General features: G+C 42.8%; 1 protein-coding gene across 8 annotated transcripts in view; it reads right to left on the reverse strand.

Moving 5' to 3' along the window:
* Window positions 1-17,171, reverse strand: part of STX18 (syntaxin 18) — a 122,792-nt gene that overhangs the window by 30,914 nt on the left and 74,707 nt on the right. For 4 of the 8 annotated variants that reach the window (XM_063809327.1, XM_001154387.7, XM_054682724.2 and 1 more), the window contains 3 exons: window positions 8,846-8,961; window positions 6,904-6,981; window positions 6,672-6,738 (listed from right to left, as the gene is read on the reverse strand). In XM_063809327.1, coding sequence (XP_063665397.1) covers window positions 6,672-6,738; window positions 6,904-6,981; window positions 8,846-8,954 — 254 coding nt within the window. In that variant the 5' untranslated portion in view covers window positions 8,955-8,961. Of the gene's footprint in view, window positions 1-3,102; window positions 3,156-6,671; window positions 6,739-6,882; window positions 6,982-8,845; window positions 8,962-17,171 lie in introns of all 8 variants that reach the window. The other 4 variants (XR_010156404.1, XM_016951219.4, XM_016951220.4 and 1 more) reach the window with 2 other exon arrangements.

Here is a 17,171-nt window from a genome sequence, read left to right on the forward strand (position 1 = left end):
GCTGGTCCCGAACTCCCGGCCTCAAGCAATCCACCCGCCTTGGCCTCCCAAAGTGCTAGGATTACAGGCGTAAGCCACTACATCCAGCCTCCTTCTGTATTTATTATTTGATCTATTCTCCTAAATGTAACCACCCGCCTCTACCACCCCTCTCCATCCCTCTCCAGCACGGATCAGTCCCTCTCCTGGCTTAGGCTATGACTGCCCATGCTAAGCCACCCTCTCCTCCCTGCCCTGGAAAACTGCTGCTCCCCACGACTGCAGACGCCCACCTTACCCCTGCCTCACTGCATGGCTTCAGGACTGACTTCTTCAGGAAGTCAAAGGGCTTCACTGACTTTTAAAATAAAGGACTCCTTTAATGTCTGTCATCCTTTGTGTCCAGAGGATGCTAATGTACAAGTTTCCAATTTAAAAGGAATTAAAGACTACAGTGCAGCAGACTTAGACAAAGTTGAGTGCCTTTCTTTTTTTAAGTGATAAAAACAGATTCTAACTATATACAGAATGTCTACTAAAGTCCCCAGGGAAATTACAAATTAACTAGTTGAAGCCAATTTGGGGGAAAGAAAGCAATTTTTAAAAAGCCATCAGAAAGATCAGTTTATGCCCCATGATTTATTTAAACTGATTTCTCTGACTGAAGGCTGAACATTTCAGAACTGCAATCAACACAGTTTCTACCTGGCCAGCATCTGCTTCCAGGTCCCTTACTTGAAAACCCTCAGGATTTTATTTAAAATTTAAAGAGAACATAAAGAGACAGAAGAGAGACAGATTTTTTCAGTTTTGAAACAAGAAAATATGTGGGAAGTTTTTGCAAACCTTAAATACAGCCTGCTATAATTATTAGACAAAAGTAATTGTTTCAGATTTCAGCGTGGCTCTTATACAGCCATACCTTGTTTCAGTATGCCTTGCTTTATTGCACTCTGCAGATATTGCATTTTTTGTTTGTTTTTACAAATGGAGGGTTTGTGGCAACACTGCATGGAGTAAATCTATTGATGCCATGTTTCCAACAGCATGTTCTCACTTTGTGTCTCTGTCACATTTTGGTAATTCTCAAAATACTTCAAACTTTTTCATTATTATTATATTTCTGATCTGTGATCAGTAATCTTTGATGTGACTTTTGTAACTGTTTTGGAGTGCCACAAAGCACGTTCACATAAGACGGCGTACTTCATAAGTGTTGTGTGTGCTCTGACTGGTCCCCTGCCCAGCTGTTCCCATTTTCTCCTCTCTCTCCCTCTCCTCGGGCCGTCCTATTCCTAGAGACATAACACAGGCCAATGAATAACCCAGCAGCGGCCTCTAAGTGTTCAAGTGAAAGAAGAGTTGCGTATCACTCACTTGAAGTCAAAAGCTAGAAATTATGAATCTTAGTTAGAAGGCAGGTCAAAAGCTGAGATAGGCTAAAAGTTAGACCTCTTGTGCCAAAGAGTTAGCCAAGTTGTGAATGCAAAGGAAAAGTTACTAAAGGAAATTAAAGTGCTACTCCAGTGAATATCCAAATGATAAGAAAGCAAAACAGCCTTATTGCCGATGGGAGAAAGTGTGAGTGGTCTGGAGAGATCAAATCAGTCACAACATTCCCTTAAGCCAAAGCCTAATTCAGGGCAAGGCCCTAACTCTCTTCGATTCTGTGAAGGCTAAGAAAGGTGAGGAAGCTGCAAAAGAAAAGTTGGAAGGCAGCAGAGGTTGGTTCATGACATTTAAAAAAAGAAGTCGATTCCATAATGTAAAAGTACAAGGTGAATTAGCAAGTGCTGACACAGAAGCCGCAATAAGTTATCCAGAAGATCTAACTCAGATAATTGATCAAAGTGGCTATACTAAACAACAGATTTTCAATTTACATAAAATAGCCTTCCATTGGAGGTAGATGCCATTTAGGACTTCCATAGCTACAGAGGAGAAGTCAATGGCTGACTTCAATGCTTCAAAGGATAGGGTGACTTTCTTGTTAAGGGCTAATGCAGCAGATGATTTTAAGCTGAAGCCGATGCTCATTTACTATTCCAAAAATCTTGCACATGGTGGCACATGCCTGTAGTCCCAGCTACTCGAGAGGCTAAGGTGGGAGGACTGCTTGAGCCCAGGAGTTCAAGGCTGCAGTAAGCCATGACTGCCACTGCACTCCAGCCCGGGTGGCAGAGTGAGACCCCAACTCAAAACAAACCAAAAAACCTCACATTTCATAGGCTATAGCTGCTATAGATAGTGATTCCTCTGGCAGATCTGGGTAAAGTAAATTGAAAACCTTCTGAAAAGGTTTCACCATCTTAGACGCCATTAAGAACATTCGTGATTCATGGGAGGAGGTCAAAATATCAACTTTAACAGGAGTTTGGAAGAAGTGGATTCCAACCTTCCTGAATAACTTTGAGGGGTTCAAGACTTCAGTGGAGGAAGTCACTGGAGATGTGGTGGAAACAGCCAGAGAACTAAGATTGGAAGTGGAGACTGAAGATGCGGCTGAGCTGCTACAATCTCACGATCACACTTGAATGGATAGAAGCTGCTTATTATGGATGAACCAAGAAAGTGGTTTCTTGAGATGGAATCTGCTCTTGGTGAAGAGACTGTGAACATTGTTGAAATAACAAGGAAGGGCTTAGAATGTTACATAAACTTGGTTGACAAACAAGCAACAGGGTTTGAGAGGACTGACTCAAATTTTGAAAGAAGTTCTGCTATGGGTAAAATGCTATCAAACAGCACTGCACACAATAGAGAAATCTTTTGTGAAAGGAAGACTCAGTTGATGCAGAAAACTTCATTGTTGTCTTATTTTAAAAACTGCCACAACCACCCCAACCTTCAGCAACCCCCACCCTCAATCAGTCAGTAGCCATCAACACTGAGGCAAGGCCCTCTACCAACAAAAAGATTACAACTCACCTAAGGCTCAGACAAACATTAGCACTTTCAGCAATAAAGTATGTTCTGATTAAGGTATGCACATGATTTTTTTTAGACATAATGTTATTGCACACTTTATAGTATAAACATAGCTTTTATATGCACTGGGAAACCAAAATGTCTTTGTGACTTGCTTTATTGTGATATTCACTTTGTTGCTGTCTGGAACCACACCTGTGATATCTCCGAGGTATGCCTGTCCTTCTTTTATGCCTCCAGCAAAGGCTCTGGGTAGAAAGAAGATATTTTTGATATATAATATCATAGTACTATAATTTTAAAACTAGCTTTCAGACAAATGTGTCCACTCAGGCACAGGTACCGTGGACCCCCAAAGCAGGAGATGCTTCACACTACCTCAATGAAGCCACCTTCACCACTACTCACTCACTGAACAGATATTTACTGGGCATACACTACATACTAGGTGACTTTCTAACCCAGTGCTACTCCAAGTGTGGTCCATGGAACAGAACCAGACCATGGACTGTTTGTTACTGGTCTGCTACAAGATAAGTACAAAAATGAAGAGTAAGCATCTAGAAACATTTATAGCATAAATGACACTGCCATTTAATCAGTGGTCTCATTTCGCTGGACCGAGTATAGACAAGCTCAGGAGTTGTCACACTACTGTGGTGAGTTACTGTGGCTGTTGTCCAGGCACATGCCATACTGTCTAGCCTTTGTAAGACATGGAAGCAAGGGAGTGATAAAATCACATGTACATTTTAGGCAGATGCCTTCTGCCTAAAGATGAGGAAAGGACAAGAAGGAGGGCGCTGAACTACATTGTGAAGGGTCACATCATTATTTCCCTCAAGGTCTTTTGTGCAAAGTAATTGGCACAGGGCAGCTAACTATGTGGCAGGAGACAAGGCTATACTTCGCTGTCTAAATGAGAACAATTCCCATCTGACTGATACTAATTTGTATTTTAGTCAAGGCCTCTGCTGAGAAACAAGAACTAAGGTAGCAGCAAAAATCTCTTCTTACTTTACTTGGGTACCTGTGAAGTCCACTTGGGATAGTGAAGGAGAAATCCGCATTCCTCTCCCTGGTGAGTGTGAGACCCAGTGACCACCACAACATCTTGATGACAAGTCACGCATCATCAGAGGCCTACCTCCTTCTCCGTAATGTCTTGGAGCTAACTGGTCTCATTGTGCCCCAGATCTTCAGCTCAAACTCTTCCCCAAGTCTGGACTGCTTTCTATCTCTCTAATTCACACACCCAGATATTTTTCTTTTGACAGCCAACACAAATCCCATTGCTTGAGAAATCTGCTCCAGTTACCCTGAGATTCAAATCTTGATTCAGCTGTGATGCTGGACAGCTAACCCAAATTTGCTGAGCCCCAATATCCTAATTTAGAAAATGAAATACTAATATTTAAAGATATGGTGGCTTTTTGAGGATTAATGAAATAAAATAATATACTGCCTGGCACATGGTAAATGCTTAGTGGTAGATAACAGTACAAATTAACATTTATTAACTCACTGTAAGTGTTTTATATGTATCTTCATTTTGTTCTCACAACAGCACTGCAGGTTAGGTATTATGAGTTTTCCCATTTTATAGGTAAGGAAACAAAAGCCCAGAAAAGTTAAGCAACCTGCTCAAAGTCACACAGTTTGAAAGTGGCAGAGCCAGGATTCAAACACAGGCTGTCTGGTTGCAGAGTCTGGCTCTTAGGCATTATACTATGCCACCTGATCGTACCATTTCCCCCTCTGAGCTTACTACCGATTTCACTAATTATGACATATCCTGATTAAGCTGACTAATTTTTCATGTTTAATAGCAACCCAGCCTGCTTCTAAGCTCTCTAAGCACAAAGACTTAATCTATGCCTTCTCTCAAGCTACCCTCTCAGTGCATTATATAACAGTAGCTGTTGCTGACAGATAACTTGACTGATCTGCTTACTATCTTCCACAAATGCTTCTATTTGTTGGCATTAACAATTTCACATCTGTTTCACAAATGTGCAGAAAAGGGTTCATGTAGTAGGCCTGAGGCTGCTATCCTTAGAAAGGCCTGCTTGCAAGGTTAACCCTTGCCTGGCGTCTGAGAAGTTGGACTTTGGCAGAGTTCATGCCATCCTAATTGATAAAAACAGCTCGCCGTGCCTGAACTGTTTTGCAAAACATGCGGTTTGAATGCAGTTCAGTGCTGAGCACCTGCTTTCCTCCTGGGAGTCTAGAGTTTCGGTAGATGCCAGGTGTGAGGTGCCTATGTGACCAGCCCCTAACAGAATCCTTGGGCAATGAGTCACTAATGAGCTTCCCTGGTAGACAACACTTCACGTGTTGTCATAGGTCACATGCTGTGTGACTCCACTGGGAGAGTACTCTTAGAAGCTCATGCCTGGTTTCCTCTGGACTTTTGTCCCACATGCCTTTTCCTTTGCTGTTTTGCTTCGTATCCTTTCAGTGTGACAAATCATAGCCAGGAGCAGGACTGTATGTTGAGTCCCATGAGACCTCTTAGTGAATCCTAGAACCAGAGAGTAGTGCTGGGGACCCCTGACACAGTAAGAATTTAAAAAATGTGGGCCAGACATGGTGGCTCACGCCTGTAGTCCAGCACTTTGGGAGGCAGGGGGATTGCCTGAGCCCAGGAGTTTGACAGCAGCCTGGGCAACATAGTGACATCCCACCCTTATAAAATAAAATTAAAAAATAGGCAGACATGGTAGCACACGCCTGTAATCCCAGCTACTCGGAAGGCTAAGGTGGGAGGATTGTTTGAGCCCAGGAGGTCGTGCCACTGCACTCCATCCTGGGAGACAGGGTGAGACCCTGTCTCAAAAAAAAAAAACAAAAAACAAAAAAGAAAATGTGTCCCCAAACAGTTATGTGATGTTATCTTCTGAAAGAACATCCTAAAACATTTCTAAAGCTAGTCTAGAAATGGTCCAGGTTTGGATACTTGCTCACTGATGTATTCCATCTCCAAGACTGGCTGAGTTGCAGCGGGAACGACTGTGAGGACACAGCTCTTGCATTCCAGATGCTCATGTGAGCCCAGAGGGGAAAACAGGCAGGCGCCATGGGAAATACAGGAGCCTGGCCCTCCTGCTTCCTGTGGCCTTGGATGAGTCATTTACCCTGCTGGAGCGTCAGCGTCCTTACCTGCTGACAGGGCTCCTAATAGTGCCTGCATGGGACAGGTAGTGGGGTTGGAGGGAGGTGTGCACTCAGAGCATGTGGCATCGAGCAAGTCTGTCACAGGTGACCTGAGGACAGCCTTGTGGTGGCCTGCTTGTTGTGCCCTCGCTCTTCTCTCAGGAATACACTTTCAGGGACGACAAGAAGGGGTATGGGGGTCAAAGAGATTGAGGTAAAATGGCTCAAGGTGTGCCAGCCTCATCGGGTTAAGAGACAAAATGGGCAAGAGCACAGATTTTGGACCAACAGCCTGGGCTCAAACCCCAGCTATGCTACCTGTGGGACTGTGGGATCTAGGGTGAGTGGCCAAGCCTCCTGAGCCTCAACTTCCTCATTTGTAAAATGAGGGAGGAAACAGTACCTGCCTCATGGGGGTTTGTTGTGGGCCAATAAAGTGGCTGGCATGGTGCCTGGCACACAGTGAGTGCCCGGCAGCGCCAGCTATGGCATTTTGTGAAGAAGTTCAAACACGGTACGTTGCATAGGGTAAGTGCTCTACAAACTTTAACTGCTATTATTAGTAGTACTATTATTAATTAAGAAACACCAATGAAAGCAATACTTACAATCTTTTCTTATCCACCACTCTTTTAACTCGGATGGCTCTCTGTTCTGAGTAAAGTTTACATACTCCTGTTGCAGAAGAAAATACCAGAAGAGAGATTGCTTAAAACAGCTTCTCAGGCAAAGCCATCATTAAATATAATGAGATACTACAGTCTTCAGCTAGCAAAGCTAAATTCTGCATCACATCTATTGTGAAATGTTACATTTGACCTTTAAAAGAAAATGAAATACTTTTCAAGTAATCTTCAATGAAATCCAAAACAGCGGTCCTGTGCTCCTTCACTTGCTGGGAATGTATCTCCTTGTGAGCTGTAACAGAAAAAGACAATGTTCAGGCCTTCGCACTCAATTATCCTAAAGAGCAATTCATCAGCTTCCTCACAACACTTTCTTTATTAAGAGTATTTTTTAAAACGCAGCTATAAAACAAGTCTTGTGCCAAGTGACACTACATTTTTAAAAGAGTAAGATGTATCAGGCTTCGCAAGAGTGAAAGATTAAACCGGTAGAAAATCTATAGTCAAATAATTTATGGTTTATCAGAACACTTAGGGATAGTATTTGATGCAGCCACTTCTTGAGTGCTGACCCCATCTGTGTTAACAGCATCCAATGCTCAAGCTGACCTTCAGCGAACATGTTTAAACAACTGAAATCACACACTCCTCCCTGCTTGAACCTGTGCTGCTTTTCAGCCTGTAGTGCCCTATCCTCTCCCCTTGGCCACTCACATTCTAAGGGTCCCTTAGACAATGAGTCAAACTTTCTGTCTCCAGGAAACCTATGACTCCTAGCCACAAAGATGCCTTTCTCCTGGGAACTACCACACAGAAGTGTGCTAAAAGGCCTTACCAGACCTAAAGTCTGTGCCACTGGTTTTGGTAAGATAGTGACCACTGACTGAGAGATTGAGTGCCTACTGTGTGCAGGTACTCTGCTAGCACTTTACATATGTACTGCTAGTAATTACAATAGCAATTCCGAGTTTCCTGATTTTTACACGTGAAGAAACTAAGGTTCAGAGGCAATAAATAGCCCAAGGTTAGATGGTTTCATATGTAAATGTAGGTTTTGTTAAATATTCCTGTGTATTTTTTAGGTCTCTCAATGAATGTATATGCCCTTAAGGGTAGAGGGCATGATTTCTGCCTTACTATAGGGCTGCTTAACCCAAGATTTGTGTGGGGGACTCAGGAGCTCTGTGAAATTGCACATAGAATTTTGTGTATGGACATTTTTCTGGCAAGAATGCCTATTGCTTCCATCAGAGTCTCCAAGTGGTCCATCAGCATTCTAATAAAAACCTCCCCAACAAAAGTCTGTGTTGTGAGCACAACAGCATCTGGCAGCTTTGAACTCTACTTACTATTTAATGTACTCTGTATCTGCCTAAGCAAATTAAAAAATAATCAAGAAAGAGGCGTGACTTGGGAAGCCATCTCATTGTCTCAGTGAGAATTAAACATCAACGAAAGTGAGATAATAAGCGCTCTTGTGCCAGACACAGTTCTAAGCATGCTGTAGGAATTTAACTTAATGCTCATAACAACCCTAGAGATACGTTCCCTAATTGTCTGCATTTCATAGACAAAAAACAAGGCCCAGGGAGATTAAGTGACTTGCAGAGGGCTATATGGCTCGGACGGGTGGAGTTGGGGTGCAACCTAAGCAGCCCTGGCTCCAGAGCCTTCCTCCTAACCTTGAAGGTTTGATAGGAAAGTTTACTTGAATATTACAAGTAGAGCTTAAGTACCCCAGGCTGCTGTCAACTCCCATCCCACTAAATGCCACATAGAACAGAGGCACACATGTGCATACACACATACACACCCACACACATACAATTTGCCACACAGAACACACACGCGCACACACACACACCCACACACACAAATTTGTCTTCACTGTCCTTGGCCCCTAGATATATTTTTGGTTCTGTTTGGAGAGGTCCTTTCCATCTCCCTCCTCTCATTGGTTTAACTTGAATGATACAGCCTTTTCAGTACTTTTAACAGCTTTGGTTAAAACACTGATCAAGAAAGAAAAGATTTTAACGTTTTAAAACCTAAATCGAAATAAGAAGAGGGAATTTTAACTGGCCGCACCATATGCATCTTGTTTAACTACTTGCTATATTCATGGTTGCCTGTTTGCATCTTTCAGAGCACTTTACCTTCTGTTCGTAGTTGTTGAATTGCTTCTGAACAGGTCCTCATGAATATCTGGGCATCCTGGTCTATCTGGTCTCGTTCTGTGTCTGTCATCCTCCCATATTCAGACATGGTATGGCTAAAAAAAGACAGCAAAGGAAAGGGCAGCAGCAAATGAGAACATAATATAGTCTGAGTGGGATGGGAAGAGAAGAAAAGGCCTCCCTGATCAGGTGACATTTAAGCTGAGACTTGGAGGGTGAGGAGGAACAGGCCAGGTGAAAAGGTGAGAGAACCATCTAGATAGATAGTAGAACACATATGAAGGGTGTGTGGTAGAAAATCCTCCGGAATAGACCCAACTGACGTAAGCCAGATGGGGAGAGGGAGAGGGAGAAGGAGCGTGGAGTCAGGGCTACAGCATAAGCTAGGCTTATGAAGAATGTAGGCTCCGCTTTTGAGAACAATGGCGCAGCTACTGAAGGGTCTCACACTACAAAATGACTGAATCAGAGGGTGGAGGGTGTTCCCTAAACATTCCAGGCACACTTCCACCTCAGGACCTTTACATGTGTTGGTTGTCTCCTCCTTCTGGAATGTTCTTTCCCCAGATAGCTGCATCAATGCATCCCTTACTTCTTTTAGGTGTTTACTCCATGTTGCCCTCTTAATGAGGCCTTCCCTAATCCTTCTTTATAAACTGTCCCCGCCCTGACATTTTCTATCCCACTTCCCTTCTTCCTTCCCCGTAAAGATACTTACCCCACTCTAACATTCCATATATTTTGTGTAATTATTTCTTTTCTTGCCTGTCTCTCCCCTCTAAAAACGTAAGTTCCACAAAGGCAAGGACTTCTGTTTGTTCACTGCTGTATCCCCATCATCAAGAGCAATGCCTAGCATTTTTAACAGGCTGATCAATTAATAAATCAGTAATAAATACTTTTGAATGAACTGAACCAATGAATGAGCCTGAGTTGGAGAATATGCTTGATACACAGCTACGACTGTGCTCCCTAGTAAGTTCCTCCTAAACCGATTCTTCCCCCCACCCCAAGACAGGTAGGCATCCCCCTCCCAAAGCCTTCTCTAGGAAACTTAAGGCACAAACAAACAGGGATACATCCATCCTGAGGACAGGCCCTTCTAAAAAAGAAAGGGGTGAGATGAGCACGAAGTCCTTCTCACTCCCAATCACCAGATAAGCATCCTCTCCTCCCTTGGAGTCACCCCTATCCCACGGCCCCTACCCCACTTCCATATTTTCTAAGGAAGAGTTGGAAAAAGAAATCCCACAGCCTCCAGCCTCCTAGGGAATAGATGATCCTCTCTCAGTGGAACTTGAAGAGTGACATGGAATTAGTTCCTTATTCCAATGCTCCTTAGGATCTTGTTCTATTAGTTACTTAGGCTTGGGATGGCAACCATGAGAGAATGGACTCTGTCCGAGGGAAGACCCAACAGTGAGACAAAGGCGCTAAGCCAGCAAGCTCAATCCCCTCTCCCCAACCCCAGCCCACCTCCAACACCAGATGAATGGCTTCCCTCTAGGGAGGAGCCAGAGTGGCAAGCAGAGGGGCCAAAGCCTTAGGTTCATCCCTACTAGGAACCTTCTCATCGGAAATAGAGGCTAACGGGGTCAGGGACAAATGAGTCAGAAAGGTACCAACTCAGTGAATATGTACCCTGCAGACAGAACAGACCTAGAAATGACTAGTTCCAAGAACATTCGATTAACATCCTCCTACTCTATATTTTGATTTAATGGAAACTCAGCTCAGTGAAATTGAAAAGGTCTAAAGGTTAATTTGATAAAACTGATTATTTAATTAAAAGGTAATGTTCCTTTAGGAAACATTATATATATACATTAACCTTCTAAATTGAAAATTGACAGTATGGTTATTCTATTAGTAAGAACAACAGAAACCAAGAAAGTTTTTTCTCCCAGATTGTTTTGTTGCCAGGATATTGTGGAAAAAGTCCATCTACCAGAAGTGGAGACATTATTTTTAATTAAAATCATTCAGAGATCTAGCCACAGGCTATCTAGGTTACATGCTGTTCTGCTCTAGTAAAATGTCATTATTAAAAAAAATTAAATGGGTCAATAAAGTCTGAGCTCTACATTCTGGAAAAAATTACAGCTTCCTAATTATGTCAAACTAACAAAGCCTCATAGGTCTGAAGGCAGTATTTCTACACATATTCTTTCAATTCCATGATCATACTCCACATAAAATGTTCCTAGGAGCAGGCCAAGGCTAGCATATTGCACTGGGAGGGCAGAAGAGTAAAAAAGAAAGGCTTTAAGCATTCTACCACCTTTGGGAGGGAGAACTTGATGAGAGACAATAAGGGTGGCCTTTCTCCACCTGGACAGAACCTGGGCTACCGGGAGGAATGCTTATTCCCTAATCCTCATGTTTCTGTGGGAACCAACTTCCCCAAATGACACCTTGCCTCCTCCCAGAGCCTCCTCCCTCTGGCCCCCTGGCAGAAAGCATGGGGTGTGCATATAGTCACCACACCTTTCTCTCCTCTCTTTTGCCTACTTAGAGACAGCAGAGGTTCTGCTCTGTTCCTCTCTCTCCTATGTTGCAAAGGGGCCTGTCCCTGCTGTCTGTGCTCCAGGGGCTGCGGCTGCTCAGTGGCACTAATGCCTGAGTGTGTCTAATTCAAGAGCAGCGTATCAACAAGGCCACCCGCCTGCAAACCAAAGCTTTGTTTGCTGACCTAGATTTTACCAATGATAAAGCTGATATGACACGTGGGTCTCCACTGTGTTGATCTGACTCCTGCCTCCATTTCTTTCTTTCTTTCTCCCTCCTCCCAACTCTCTGCCAGGAAACAGAGGTGGATTTTGTCTTGTTCAATAACCAACACCCTCCAACCCCCTGCAACTGCAGCATAGGTCAAATGGGGTTCCAATTCAATTATCATTCACCAGGAGACTTCTATGTGTCAGGAACTCTCATACCCACCTAATTTAATCCTCACGAGAACATCATCCACATTTTATAAAAAAGAAAACTAGCACAAAGGCGAGTTATATTCATTCACATGATAAATACATGGCAGGATTGGGACTGGAACTTAGGTGTGACTGACCCCAAAGCCCATGCTCTTTCACAGGGACCAAAACAGGGGGTGGAGTAGAATTCAGTGTGCATGAGTTGGCAATGAACAACTGGCCTCGGGAAAATGAGTAAAAGACTGAGTTTCTAGCTGGGTATCATGTCATATGCCTATAGTCCCAACTATTCAGGAGGCTGAGGCAGGAGGATCACTTGAGCCCAGGATTTTGAAGCTAACCTGGACAACATAGCAAAACCACCTTTGAAAAAAAAGACTGAGTTTCTAGAATGAGGCGATGGACCTAACAAAATGAAGAATGCCTCGGGGACAACAGTTCTATCTTCTGAAGTTATCTGCCCTTAAGTGGCAGAGCTGGCACTGGCCCCTAGGGAACCCAATCCTCAGTCCTAGCATTTGCTGCCCTTGTAGCTGGGAAAGGGGAAGGCTTAGGCCCTTCTTTACTGTACTAAGATGAGAATCCATGCTGCAGTAGTCTGGGAACACTGAAAAACAGTGTGCAGGAGCCTCCTTTTGCTGTTTGAGTATAATAACTGCCTTAACATCACTATTACATCGAAAGCTTAAAACAACTGCAAAGTTGCAGAAGAACACCCGGATGCCACTGTGTTGTTCTTTTCACATTGCATTTGAATCATACTGTCTGCTTTGAACCTCTCAACGGCTTCCTGAGTGAGTATCCCTCCCACTGTTGGCTTTGCAAACTTTTTCTGAAAAGGGCCAGAGAGTAAACATGTTAGACTTTGTGGGCCTTGTAGCCCATCACAGCTACTCAACTCTGCTGTTGTAGCATAAAAACAGCCCTAGACAATATGTAAACAAATGAACGTGGCTGGGTGCCAATAAAACTTTATTATGGACACTGAAACTTGAATTTCACGTAATGTTCACATGTGATAAAATATCCTTATTACTTTTTCCCCAACATTAAAATATGTAACTACATTTAAAAGTATATTTAAAATGTAGATTTGGCCTGTGGCTGTTATTTGCTGACCTGTAGCATTAGAGGAAGACACTGAGTTTCACAGATTCACATGGTTCGTAAGGAGTGGTGTGAATCAAACCAACACTCTAAGCATTTACTTTGCTGGATTTCTTTTCAAGGAAAAGGGAAGTTAATAAGCGATTTGTATGAAAGATATTTACAACCACCTCGTCAACCTAACTTGTCAGATACTAAAGAAAGAAGCTACAAATTGAGAGCTTTATACAAGTTTTGTGAAGTTTTACAAAATCGCTGTAGCTTCCATTTTTTACAGCCTATCAAATCAGTATTTGATACACATACACACCTTTAGAAATAAAATTGACACTGCGATCTAGTGTTAACCAACTATTTTAACTCAGAGCTTAAAAATAAGGTTTTCTTGGTACTATGCATCGGAATAATTATTTTAGTACACTCCAAAATAATGCAAATGAAGTGCATTTAAAAGCATAAAATTGCCTATGTATGTTAAGTGCAAGTAGACAAAGCATCAAGGATTATTTAAAATTCAACTAGGGTATTATTATTTTTCTCTGTTGGAGAATTTATAAGAAGTATTTCCATTTTTGCATATATTGACAAAGTTAAAAAAAAAAAGCAGGATTTATTTTATATTCTCTATCTTTGTGACAGGAATGCTTCTGAAAGGCAACCACCCCTCGTTTTATAAAGATGAAATCCTAAAAAGATGCTCCTAATGATGTTATCTTATCTGTCAAATCCAACTTTTTCATTAATTTACATAATACATTTGAAGATGAGTCCTACGGTAAAATGCCATCCTAAAGCCAGTGCAAATGGAGCTAGGGGAAGAGACGAGACAAGACACCTGTACTCCCACTGTCTATGGAGAGCTGGAGTCTATTCCAGAAAGCGTTTTAGAAGTGTTGCTTATAATGTCTTTTTCTCTTTTTCTTTCCAAATGGCATTTTCGATGACTTGCATCATTCCTTCATCTGCTCGATAAATATTTAGTGTGTGAGAAACTATCTTTTTTATCTCTGCATGTTTCACTATAGGACAGACGCTGTCCGCAGGGTGTATGCACGTGCCAACCCCTTTGCATTTGGATTCCCTTCCTTCCTTCTTGCTTTACCTAGGTAACTCGTACTCCTTCAGAGCTCAGCTCAAATGTCACTTCTTTAAGGACACTTTCTCTGACAAGGCTAAATTCCTCAAAAGCTACCTGTTTGCAGTAGTTTCAAAGAACTTCTTGATTTCTGCCTTAATTTCATTATTTACCCAAGAGTCATTCAGGAACAGGTTGTTTGATTTCCATGCAGTTGTATACCTGTGGGGTCAGTGGTGACATCCCTCTTAACATTTCTAACTGTGTTTATTTAAATCTTCTCTCTTTTCTTCTTTATTAGTCTAGCTAACAGTCTATCTCATTAATTTTTTCCAAAAACCTGGATTTTTCCAAAAAAGTGGCTCCTGGATTCATTGATTTTTTCGAAGCGTTTTTTTTTTTGTGTGTGTCTCTATCTCCTTTAGTTCAGCTCTGATCTTGGTTATTTCTTGTCTGCTGCTAGCTTTGGGGTTTGTTTGCTCTTGGCTCTTGTTCTTTTAGTTTTGATGTTAGGTGTTAACTCGAGATCTTTTTAGCTTTTTGATGTGGGCATTTAGTGCTATAAATTTCCCTTTTAACACTGTGTTAGCTGCATCCCAGAGATTCTGGTATGTTGTATCTTTGTTCTGTTGGTGGGAGCATAAATTAGTTCACCCACTGTGGAAGACAGTGTGGCGATTCCTCAAAGACCTAGAGGCAAAAATAGCATTTGACCCAGCAATCCCATTACTGGGTATCTACCCAAAGGGATATAAATCATTCTATTATAAAGACACATGGACAAGTACTTGTATGTTCATCACTGCATTATTCACAATAGCAAAGACATGGAATCAACCTAAATGCCCATCAATGAATGATAGACTGGATTAAGAAGATGTGGAACATATACATCATGGAATACTATGCAGCCATAAAAAGGAATGAGATGATGTCCTTTGCAGGGACATGGATGGAGCTGGAATCCATTATTCTCAGCAAACTAACGTAAGAACAGAAAACCAAATACCACATATTCTCACTTATAAATGGGAGCTGAATTATGGGAACGCATGGACATGAGGCGGTGGGGAACAATACAAACTGGGGCCTGTTGGAGGGTCAGGGGTGGGAGAAGGGAGAGCATCAGGAAGAATAGCTCATGGATGCTGGGTTTAATACCTGGGTGATGGGATGATCTGTGCAGCAAACCACCATGGCACACGTTTACCTATGTAACAAACCTGCACATCCTACACATGTACCCCTGAACTTAAAAGTTGGAAAAATAAAAAGCTATCTCTACTGTTTTTGCAGTACCTATCATATCTGCAATGTTACCTGTTGACATGAATACCTTAGCAGCTCCATGAAGGCAGGGACAACCATGTTTGTGTTTGTTCACTATTTTATACTCCATGCCTGGCATAGTCTATGGCACATGGTAGGCACTCAATAAATAACTGCAGAATGAATAAACTGATTAATGAATCAAATTGATCAAACCATGGCACTATAAACATGCAGAGATGAGTAGGACGCAGTTTTTCACCTCAAGAAATGTGGTAGAAGTGATTATGAACAAATTACTCTTGACCAGGCACATGCGAAAAGTACCATAAGAAAAGCACAGAAAAAGAGCTGTCAGTATTCAGAGGCAGGAGAGATGGCTTTCAGATAGGAAGGCAGGGCCAGGGCAGGCTCTACCGAGAAGGTGGTGGTGATAAATGGGTCTCTCAGGATGGAAGCATGTGAACATGTGACATGTGTGGATTGGAGTGAAGAGCAACAGGCCAACCTGATAGTGTGAGTAGAGGCCTGGAGGCAGAACAAATGTTAATTCTGAATGCAGCTGTAGGGCACATGAAGGAAAGGGGTAGGATGGAAAAGTGGGTGAGGGTAATGAAAAGTCTTGCTTATCTAAGAAGTACGGATGGGCCACATCCTGCAGGCAGAGAAGGGATTTGAAGAGGGAAGCACGTGATTCCATCTATGATGATAAGGACTACACCTGTGCCTTCCAGACAGACCAGGAGAGGAAGGGACAAAGAGCAGGGAGTTGAGAACAAAGAGATCAGGCAAGTGACAAAGGCTGCACTGAAGCACTCTAGAGTGGATGGGAGGAGCGGGCAGCATGCATGGGAACGGTGCTGCTCACAGGTGCTGGGCGAGCAGGACAGTGGCAACGGGGACTGGGAGAAGCCTGTGCCCATGACATGCATTTAGGAACAACTGTAATTGCCCAACAGGTTCATCTTGCCCACCGCCCAGATAGAGCCGATTTATCAAGACAGGGGAACTACAATAGAGAAGGAGTTAAATATACATAGAGCTGTCTAAAAGGGAGACTGGGGTTTTATTATTACTCAAATCAGCCTCCCTGAAGATTTGGAAGCTGGATTTTTAAAAGCCAGTTTGGTGGGCAGGGGGCTAGGGAATGGGGAATGCTGACTGGTTGGATTAAGGATGAAATCCTAGGGAGTCGAAGCTGGCCTCTTGCACAGAGTCAGTTTCTGGGTGGGGGCCATAAGACCAGATGAGCCAGTGTCCTGGTCTGCATGGTGCCAGCTGATCCATCAAAATGTGGGGTCTGAAAATACCTCTAACATCAATCTTAGGTTTTATAGCAGTAATGTTATCTATAGGAGCAAATGGGGAGGTTAGCAGTCTTCTGGCCTCTGGCTACATGACTCGAGCCATAATTTCTAATCTCATGGCTAATTTGTTGGTTTTACAAAGGTGGCCTTGTCCCCAAGCAAGAAGGGGGTTTGTTTCCAAGAGGGGCTGTTATCACATTTGTTTCAAAGTTAAACTATAAATTAACTTCCTCCCAAAGTTAGTTTGGCCTACGACTAGTAATGATCAAGGGCATCTGAGAGGTTAAAGGCAAGACGGAGTTGATTAGGTCAGATCTCGTTCGCTGTCATAATTTTCTCACTGTTACAACCTTTGCAAAGGTGGTTTCACTACTGGCATACTGGTGAGAGAGGAAGCCACAGTAGGTGGTAAGAATGTGTGGTGGGCAAGGGCAAGGATTCCATGGCCAGCCCTGGCTCAGAGCTCACCAGCTGTGATCTTCAGGTTATGCCATCGCTATGCTTTCATTGCCTGCCTGCCACACAGGCTTAACAGCAGTGCCTTCCTCATAGGGTTGATGTGAGGAACAAATGGGATAAACTGTGAATAACTGGTGCTTATCAGAGTACCTAACACA

The sequence above is a fragment of the Pan troglodytes genome, chromosome 3, assembly GCF_028858775.2.
Source record: "Pan troglodytes isolate AG18354 chromosome 3, NHGRI_mPanTro3-v2.0_pri, whole genome shotgun sequence".
Classification (NCBI taxonomy): Eukaryota; Metazoa; Chordata; class Mammalia; order Primates; family Hominidae; genus Pan; species Pan troglodytes.